Source organism: Lactuca serriola, chromosome 7 (genome assembly GCF_051521515.1).
Source record: "Lactuca serriola cultivar US96UC23 chromosome 7, Lser_US96UC23_V15, whole genome shotgun sequence".
In the NCBI taxonomy this organism is placed as follows: domain Eukaryota; kingdom Viridiplantae; phylum Streptophyta; class Magnoliopsida; order Asterales; family Asteraceae; genus Lactuca; species Lactuca serriola.
This window is the reverse complement of record NC_136414.1, coordinates 129,928,206-129,938,689: the sequence shown is the minus strand read 5'-3', so window position 1 is coordinate 129,938,689 and position 10,484 is coordinate 129,928,206. Positions and strand designations below refer to the sequence as shown.

The 10,484-nt window shown below is 35.1% G+C and overlaps 1 protein-coding gene across 1 annotated transcript; it reads left to right on the top strand.

The window, feature by feature from the left end:
* Positions 1 to 1,108: 1,108 nt before the first annotated feature.
* On the top strand, positions 1,109 to 3,094 carry LOC145063664 (Chaperone DnaJ-domain superfamily protein). Its single transcript, XM_079011260.1, has 5 exons — positions 1,109 to 1,430; positions 1,573 to 1,660; positions 1,764 to 1,840; positions 2,019 to 2,078; positions 2,776 to 3,094. The coding sequence occupies exons 1-5, from the start codon at positions 1,323 to 1,325 to the stop codon at positions 2,926 to 2,928; spliced, it is 486 nt and encodes a 161-aa protein (XP_078867386.1). The 5' UTR covers positions 1,109 to 1,322; the 3' UTR covers positions 2,929 to 3,094.
* The last annotated feature ends 7,390 nt before the right edge of the window (positions 3,095 to 10,484 follow it).

Sequence of the window (10,484 nt, the reverse complement as noted above, 5' to 3'; positions counted from 1 at the left end):
AAACATAACAAAAAAAGGACCACGAATCCACGATTGTTTCGACTTTCGGGCATGTGGTCTTGAACATGCCATTGTTGATATATCTTGATTAGGATACTATTTATGCATGCATATGGATGTGAGAGAACTAGAAGAGTTTTATAACTCTTCCAAAACAAGAAGTGGTTTTGGTAGTTAGATACTTTTATATTTTAAATACTTATAAAAATCTCTTACTAAAAAAAAAATTATCATGTTACAAGTCTGTGGGATGCTCTCCTTTAAGTTAACATTTCTTTATTGAATTTAACACTTGTTAACAAAAGTAGTTGATTAAAATCTTTGAAAGTTCTAATAAACTCAATCATGGATTGTGAGTATCTAGTTGACAGATAAAATGATATTTTATAACATTACCAAAATATAAAGCTTTTGTAGATTAAAGTTCTTTTTATATGATAACCTTTTGAGCCAAACAACAATTGAAGCCCAAAAATGATACAACAAATTAATACTATGATGTAAGATTTATACCAATAATTATTACACTTCATATCTAAGATCTCTTTAATAAGCAATTTTAACCCTAATGAAAAGTAGATAAAGTCATCGTGTTAGCTTCTTACCTAGGTTTCTTATCTAATATCACTATCTTATTTTAGGAATAATGATTAAGATCGGTTGAAACATTTTAATTGTTCATCATACAACTCAACCAATTCATTCAAGTATTTATTATCTAGTTTGCACAAAAACAAGGATCGAGATATACATACAAAATCAACCATTACAATTTTAATTGATCACACTCATTTATATTAATCATAATGGTTAAACTCAGTTAAAACATATTAATTGTTCATCATACAACTCAACAACCATATAACAATTTATTCTCTATTTGCATTAAAAAAAAAGCATTAATACACACAAGCATCGACCATTAGGTACTTAATCGATAAGTGGTTCATTTACTACAAAACATTTATTCTTCCCCACCAAGTACTACCTACTTGAAAAAAAAATTACAAAAGACCTAAAAGGTCAAATTCCACAAAGTGTAGGGTCTAAAGTAATAATAACTCTATAGACCGGATAATTTCGGGGCCAAGTGAATCTTTTCCTTCTTTTTCCCCAAATATCTCAAGCATCTACATCTAATCCTCTCTCTGTCTTAAGAATTCGATATCAGTTTCTCCATCTTAAAAAGATATATGGTGATTGAGGGTGTAAGCAAATTACTGTTACGATTTCGACATAAGTAAGAACTGTGGTTCTCCTGGATTCTCCCTCCCCCAAATCTTTCCATCGTTCCTGAGATTATTAGTGGAAGAGAAGGAATCATGGATGAGGGAAAATCCATGGACGGATCTTGCTATTACTCTGTTCTCGGAATCCGGAAGGAAGCTTCATCCTCTGAGATTCGATCTGCGTATCGCAAGCTCGCTCTGGTTAATTCATATTCTCTTTTCCTCCTATCAATTCTCGAATTATCAATAAATTTTGATTTATTTCGCAAAATCTGATTGCATCTTTTATCACTAGACATTCAAATCGTAATGCTGATATCGCTTGATTGTGTTCGTTTATTAGGAATGGCATCCGGACAAGTGGGCAAAAACTCCGTCGCTCGCCGGAGATGCTAACCGCAAGTTTCAAAAAATCCAGGAGGCTTATTCAGGTGATGTTTATTTACAACCACTGTTTGATTCAACTCCATTTTTCTGCGATCCTATTTTTTGAATTCGATTGAATGTTAATACATCTTACAATTTTTGTGCCAGTGTTATCGGATCAAACAAGAAGGTCGATTTACGACGCCGGAGCCCTTGATTTACTCGACGACATCGATGACAAAGAAGTAAGAAACACATTCAAAATATCTAGATATTTTTATCCGATGCATAATATTATATTATTTTCCAAATTATCACGAGAATTGAAACGCTGCCGTTTCGTTCGGTCAACGTAAAAATGTTCTACACTTTTTAATTCGAATTGCACCCATAGAGGCTGAAGGTTATGAATTTACGTTTCAGGGCATGGGAGATTTTTTGCATGATTTGATGAAGATGATGGACCAAAACGCTGGGGCTGAGGTAAGAACTGTGGATCTTCTCCTAGGTTTGAGGGTAAAACGGTCTTTACATACACTTGATTTATACATAGGGTTAGGGTTAAGTATAAGAAAATGAAGATATTAATTTGTTTATCATACCATTTTTTCAGTTTTTGTTAAAATATTATGTTTTTGAAAATCAATATGATTATGGTAGCATATAATTAAACAAATTAATTGTAGTAGGTTTGACTTTCTATATTATTTTAGTAGTTGTGATACCCGTATAATATACGGGTTGATTAAAACAAAATGTTAAATACAAATGATTAAACATCAAGTTTATTTGAATTTGAAATTTGAAATAAGAATAAATTAAAAAAAATGAAAAAATTAAATTAAAATTATGTGTTTAGTTGTAAGACTGTGTATTAAATGTGTTAATTATAACAAAATTTTTTAAATACGCAGGTTTCAATTCTAAATTTATTTAAAATTAAAATTAAAGTTTGAAATTTGAAATTACTATAGTTATTATGGTATGTTTAATTTATAAAAATTAAATTAATGGTATATATTCAATAATGATAAATGAAATAAATGACAAGTGGAAAATAAATATCTCAAAATTATGACAAAATAACATGTGGTATAATGCATGAGAGTGTGACAAGGGGCAAAAAAAAACCTTTCATTTGTTGAGAAGATGCAATTAGACTAATTCTGGAGAAAATCAGGTGGAAAGTCTAGAGGATTTACAAAAGACGTTTGTGGAGATGTTCGGTGACGATTTGAGGGAGTTCATGGAGAACCAAGATCAAACGGCGAGGAAGAGGCCACGTGTATCGATGGAGAAAGCCAACATGCCAAGAACGAGGGCTTGCCGCTAGGGTCGTATTTGTATCTTTTTTAGGTCTGACGTCATTTCAGTTAAATATTAGTAAATGTTAAGGGGATGGTACGAAGGGTAGTTTGGTAAATGTCATGATTTGGACATGGAATCTTTTGATGTTGTTACCTTTTAGAACAAAAATCACATTTCACCTTCCTAATCAACTTTTCTTTTGCAATTTTCAGATTTTAAAAATAAAATCCTGCCTGATCACATCTTAGGATTAGACCAGGATTGTAAGTTTTGTTTGATTTGATTCCGTATATCTACTTTTTTATTATTTAGTTAAAATTTTAATTTTATAAACCTTAGAAAATTCATTACTCTGTTTATAAATCTCATTTAGAACTTTAAAATTGTCTATTCCCGAGAATCAAACATTGCAAATTGCATAAACCTAATAGAGCATCATAACTTTATGCATTCATCTCAAATAAGGGGAAACATCACAACACACAAATTAGTTCCTTTATGATCATTTGTCTTTAGTTGTATATATGGTGAGTTGTATATATGGTGAAGGACTGACGGTGATTATGTTTTATGTTATGTTTAAGATGCTTTAGTCCTAATTTTTGAGGTTTGCATTTATAAGAACTATGATTGTGCTGTGTAACAAGTTTAGTGGGTTCCATGTCAATGCCTTAATCATCCACTAACACTATCTATATCCTAGCATACAAATGACATGTATTGTCACACATAGTATAGTGAGAAAACTCATATGAATCTAAGGAGTTAAAATCACATGTTCACATGATTCTTGAAAAGAATCATCTATGCGAACTACCTAAATCAAACAAAGGTCAAACCTTGGTCTATATATCAAATCCATCAAAGTTTGAACAAAAGTCAAACTGTTCAAAAAGTCAATGGTCAACGCGCTGTAACCCAGCTTGTGGTCGTGTCGCTGACACAAGGTGACAAAACAGTCTTGAATCCCGCTAAACCTCAGATCACGTCCCTTTTATGGTCATATCGTGCTTTTAATGCAAATGCACTTATTCCATTAAGTGCTTAATCCTTCCAGATACAAGCTCTACCTTACATATCTGAATCAACAAAGGGTCTTAATAGATAAAGTTTCCAACTTTATCCAAATCTACGACCCAAACAATCCCAATCTCAAATCCTAACTTAGAAATGTCCCAAAAATTACCAATATCTTGTGCATGGCTCAAAAAGAGCCCATACACACACTCTTTTCCACTCTCAAATGACCAGAAATCACCTCATAACTAATCCAAAGTTTTGGAGTTTCCCCAAACTCCAAGAACATCAAGTCTAAGGGACCAGAATGACCAAAATATCTACCAAAGTCTAGACCTATACATGAATCCAAATAAAGCATAGAACTTTGTGACTTATACTGTTTGTAAATTATCTAAAAGGTGGAAACTTAGGTAGATATGGCTTTTTAATGCTCCAAGGGCTTTCTTCTTCACTAAGAATCTCCCAAACATACACAAGAGCTCTCAAGAACACTCAAAGGGATATGGTTACAATCTAATGATGAAGACGGGTGATAATAGAGAACCCTAAATGTTAGTGCCTTTATATATGGCCTAAGGCCTAAAATTTAGGGTTTTGTGCACATAGTGGCGCCGCTACGCGACCCAGCTCTTGGTCACGTCGCTACTTATCGATGTGGCTCGCGCACGCCACTCCAGACTTACGCCGTGAATTACCCAAAAACCCTGTCTCCAATTTAAAATATTGATAATTTCGTCTATATCCTTATAAATTTTCATAATTATGTCAATATCCTTATAAACTTCAAATTACACGTATATCCCTATAAAACCTATATATATATATATATATATATATATAGACACACACACACACACACAGAAAGAGGTTCAAATGTTTCTAGCAACTATTGTGTGCCTAAATGCACCAATGAGAATTCAAGAAATAACAAATAATTAAATAAATCATTTAAGGATATTTTGGACCTTTTGTACTTTTAATTAAGGAAATCATTTAATTGAAATCCTTCAATTAAGGAACTAAAGTAAATATATTTGACCTAGTCGTGTGTGGTAGAACATGTTCATCATCGACATCAACACCATCACCATCACCGCTGCCCACTTCCTCTCCTCGCTGATCTCGTTTTCAACTTATTAATCGATACCTTAATTTATTTCATTCCTCAATTCATTCCCATCGTAGCCTCCACCAAAATTCATTGCAACATCCACCAAAATTCATCTGGAATACTCTCCATAAACCTATCATCGATCTAACAATTGTTCTCACCATTGTCCGAGCAACCAGAAAATCAGCACAATCGTCATATGGGCGGTGCTTCCCTCCCCTTTTCGCCAGTGACACCCACCTCACCAGGAAGTCAACGAATCATCTTAGATTTGTTGAACTTGTTGTTTGTCATATTGTTCTGTTCGATTTTTTAGTTGTTTATCTGAAGAAATGTGGAGTAGGATAGAATCGATACAGGAGAAGCCACAAGATTTCTGTATCAATCGCTATATGTTGTTTTCTAACCGGCGATGTGTATCTTGGCCATTGTTTATTAGAAGTGATTGCTAGAACTAGGAGCTTCAATTGTTCAGATTGGGTGATGAACATTGGTAGGGTACTTATATGGTTAACTTTGACGGTTTCATTGCTTGTAGAAAGATCAAAATTCATCAAAACTTTAGTCTCTGTTTGGTTGATGTTACTATTTGTTTTTATATCCACCACATAAATTGATAATTTAGTAGAGAAACACAACATCTTAGTGTTGGAGGTTATAGAATGGATATCAAGCTTCTCTCTTTTCTTCTGTGCTCTGAGAAATGGCAAAGAACTTGTCACTCAACTAAAATAGCCTATTTTTTAAAGCAAATTGGTATTTTCTTGGGTTAACCCTTTAATTTCCTTAGGTTATAAAAAGCCACTAGTTCTTGAAGACATTCCCTCTCTAGCACTTAAAGACCAAGCTATAGTTGCCAAATTAAATTAATTTTGTGATATAGTTTGATAATAAAACATGTCTTCCAAGTGTTTGATATAATGTCAAGAAGAGAAAGTTTTTGTGTAAAAGAGGCAAGTTTGATATGTTGGACTTATTGAGAAGATTTTGTTAGAATATGTTAAGGTAACATGTTTATACTTGTGTTGAAATATTCTGTTAGAAGCAAAGTCGATAATATTTTGTTAGACTTCTTAACGAATTGAAGTTTAAGCAACAAATAGAAATGAAATATTTTTTAGAATTGATGTTAATATGTTTAGTTATGTTATTTTGGTGTTTTTACTTTGTAACACTGTGAAATTTCAAAACATTTTTTTTTCATTTTAAACTAATAAAAATACTCCAATCACAATTCTCAAAAACGTGTATCAATTGTTTTTACATAACATAAGTGCAAATCAAAATCCCTAGAATCTCAAAACATCTCCACCACAAGTGTGTACTGATCATGCCGACGCCTTCCCGCGATCATCACTGGTACCTGAAACACATAACACACAAACGGTAAGCAATAATGCTTAGTGAGTTCCCCAAAATACCACGTACAGCACATACGCCTTTCCAGGCCATAGCTTTATGGGATCTTCCGATCCAAGTGTCTCAGGGGATTTCCATCTGTTGGGGCATGTAAATGCTCCAGAAATAATGAGTGATAGTTAGGTTATATTTTTCCCTTTATTGTATTTATGGTGTAAATACTTTCTCTCCTATATAAAGGGAGAGTTGGTCATTTTTAAAAGTTTGCTAGCTTATTTCTTTTCTTAGTTAGAGTTACACTTCTCAAATGTAATTCTAGAGAGAGAAAGTGGTGGGTTCTCCCCACCTAGGGAGAGTTTCTCTCTCCCACCAATGTTCTTCATTGAATAATATTTTATCTCTCTTTCTTTCTCATCTTCTAAGAATTCTCATCATATGTTCTTCATGTTTATATTTTGATACACGATAAATCTCAAGATTATTTCTTCTGCATCCACTGTTCGTTATAAAAATGGGTCTTTACAATTGGTATCAGAGCCGTACCTTGAAGATCTCACGATTAGTTCAAGGGAACGACTCCCGTTCGGTGATTATCTTGTGATTTTTCCATGTTTCTGCAAGAAAAAAATTTCGGGTTGCAAACCAGAAATTTTTTTTATGAAGTTCTTTCTTAGTTCTATTTCCTGGGTGATTCTATCTCAATAAAATAAATTGTTGCTGCTGCTGCTCGTTCTATTCTCTGCTGGAAGAAGATGTTCTTAAAAGTTTATTACTTTTGTTGTTGAAGAAATAAAGAAAAACGGGAAGAGAAATTAATTTTGTGGTCTCTTAAAAGTTGAAGATTTGCTCCAGGAGTTCTCTTTTTCTTGGATGTGAAGAGACAAAGATTAATGGGTTTATTTTTCATGAAGAAAGTGAAGAATTTCTTTTGAATACTTTTTCCAGCACTTTTTTTCATCATAAGAGGTATTATCTTCATATCTCTCAATTATAAAATTGTTGCTATGGATCTTTAATTTGAAGAAATTTGGACATGTATTGTGTTTGCATAAAACACTTTGTCCTTTTTACTCTTTTGGGTGAAGAGTAATTCACTTATATTTGCCTTCCCAAGCAAAAACCATGTGACATAGTCCAATCCAATCACCTTTTGTCCCCTAAAAACCTCCTGTATACTCTTCCTTTTGCCTTTCCAAGACCCACTTGTTGACTTAAATGCTTTATAAAAAGATTCCCTTATTGATATATGGATAAATGGCCTTTGCGGTACCATTTTTCATGAAAAAAGAGCATTTTTCGTCACCTGTTCAGCCCTTTCCGGACCCTCGAACCGCAGCCAAAAACTGCCTACCGGAGTCCCCTAAGAAGCCTCTTAGCAGCCCTTCTTAGCCCTTGATCCGAGGTCATCAATGTCCCATCCGCAGCCGAGGTCACCAGCCAAGAGACCGCAACCCACTCTTACCTTATCCTGCTGACCGAAGCCTCTCTTGACCGCAGCCTCGGATCCTTCCCTGACTGCGGCCTCGAACCGAAGTGGCTTGCCCTCGGACTGCTGTCTCGCCCTACCGCAGCTCGCATGCGCAGCTGGCCTTCCTCGCACCGCAGTCCTTCGCATCCGAAGTCCCTTGCACCAGCTCCATCCGCGACCAGCTCTTCCATCCGCACCCAAGACCCCACCGCACCCACCTGCTTACCTCTCATCCGCAATCACCCTAGACCTGCAACCAGCCTCCAACTTCGGATCATCTCCTCCCTCCTCCCAGGCTTCGCCCCTCCTCCCTCCTCCTCCTTCTTCTTCTTCAGCCCTTCCTGCTCCTCCCCCCTCCTTCTTCCTTCTCCTTTGTTCTTCCTCCTCCCCCACCTTTTTCCTCCCTTCCTTTTTTTTCTTTCTAGATTTTTTTTAATTAATTCAGATTTTTTTCTACATTTTTTTAATTAATTTATTTTTTTTAGCCAATTTTTTTTATTTAGCCAATTATTTTTTTTAACAGCAATTTTTTTTATTTAGTCATTTTTTTTTATTATAACCAATTTTTTGTTAAAACCAATTATTTTTTTAACACCAATTTTTGCCACCACCTACCCATGGATTGTCACATTGGTTATTCATTTCATGCCGGTTATTATTATTGGAAGAATACTCCTACCGCAGTCGGACTTCATATTATCTTTTTGTGATACTTGCACCGCAACGGCGATTGATCAACAAAGTTGTTTCGCATTCTTCACTTTATGGGATATTATGACTTGGCACTCTTGATTTTTGGTTGACGAATCATGTATCTCGAGCACGTGGACTTTATTCTCTATTGAAGACCACTTCAAGTGTTCCGGCACCATAGTTTGGATATTTGTATATATTTTTGGCACGACAGATTTTCTCAGCACAACTTCAGCAACTATGTCACCCGCCTTCTCATGACCACAAGAGTATTTATTTTACTCTTTCTCGTTTCTTATCGAGACCCTTCATACATCTAGGGAGAACTTATCTTAGCTCTTGGTATCCGACACTCTCCATCCGATGATTTGTTGATTTTTGATATCCGGTCATTGGTTATCAAAAATAGGGAGAGAATATCATCCGAATTTGGTTATTATTGTTTGAGTTTGGATTTTTGAAGACTTCTAAAGATGATTATTTATTTAGTGATGCGATGTAACACTTATTTTTGGTCTTCACGGATCAAATTTTTGGCATTACTCGATGTTTTCCGATTCAGATTATTTATTATTCGGACTCTACCACAGGATGATTTTGTGTTCGCATCTAGTTCAGATTTTATGGTTTCACGAGTTTGGATTTGTGATACGTTGAAGACGAAGATTATTTTGGCGATGTGACGTGACACTTATTTTTGATCCTTGGATCAAATTTTTGGCATCGCTGGACCATGTTTTTGGACTCACATTATTTTTATCCGGACTTCATTTTATGGATGCTTCACATTTTTAGTAGGTTATTCTTTGAAGAATTTTTGGTGTATTATAGACGAAGTGTTTCTTTTATTGGATCTTATACTTGCTCATGGTGACCTCCTTATTCGGGTGATTATGATTGGTTTGAAGATTTGGATCTTATTTTTTCTGCTTCATTGGTTGTGCTTTGAAGCCGAAGACCTTCATTTCAGAGATTCATGGCCAGTTTCAGACTTCACAGACACTTCAGAGTTTCAGAGATATTTCAGCACTTGATTCCATTTTATTACCACACTTGCTAGTTGGATTAATGTATTACAGCCTTGTATCACCTATTGTATCTCTCATCATTTGTAAGCATTTAGGGAGAGAATGTTGGGGCATGTAAATGCTCCACAAATAATGAGTGATAGTTAGGTTATATTTTTCCCTTTATTGTATTTATGGTGTAAATACTCTCCCTCCTATATAAAGGGAGAGTTGGTCATTTTTAAAAGTTTGCTAGCTTATTTCTTTTCTTAGTTAGAGTTACACTTCTCAAATGTAATTATAGAGAGAGAAAGTGGTGGGTTCTCCCCACCTAAGGAGAGTTTCTCTCTCCCACCAATGTTGTTCATTGAATAATATTTTATCTCTCCTTCTTTCTCATCTTCTAAGAATTCCCATCATATGTTCTTCATGTTTATATTTTAATACACGATAAATCTCAAGATTATTTCTTCCGCATCCACTGTTCGTTATAAAAATGGGTCTCTACAATCCCATAACTCTGTTGACCTTCCGGTCCATACTCTGTTGATATTTTGGTCCATATCATCATACTCATATCATAACATATTACATATACAACATACATCACATTTTCATCATACACATAAGACCTTCCGCTCACACATAATAACACCATCGGGTAAGTCATAGTGAGGAGACTCACCTCGAAGATGTCGGATGATCACTCGCACTCAATCTTCCGACCTAGCTTCCTCTTATAGTATAAATACATCTCTAGTTAATACCTCCCCGACTTAGTTTGACTAATGCCCTAAAGTCAACACAAGTCAACGCTGGTCAATGGCCACCCTTTGGCCCAACTCGTCGAGTCAGGCACTGACTCGGCGAGTTCAGATGTGAACTCAAGTCCCCTAAATCCCAACTGACTCACCGAGTCATTC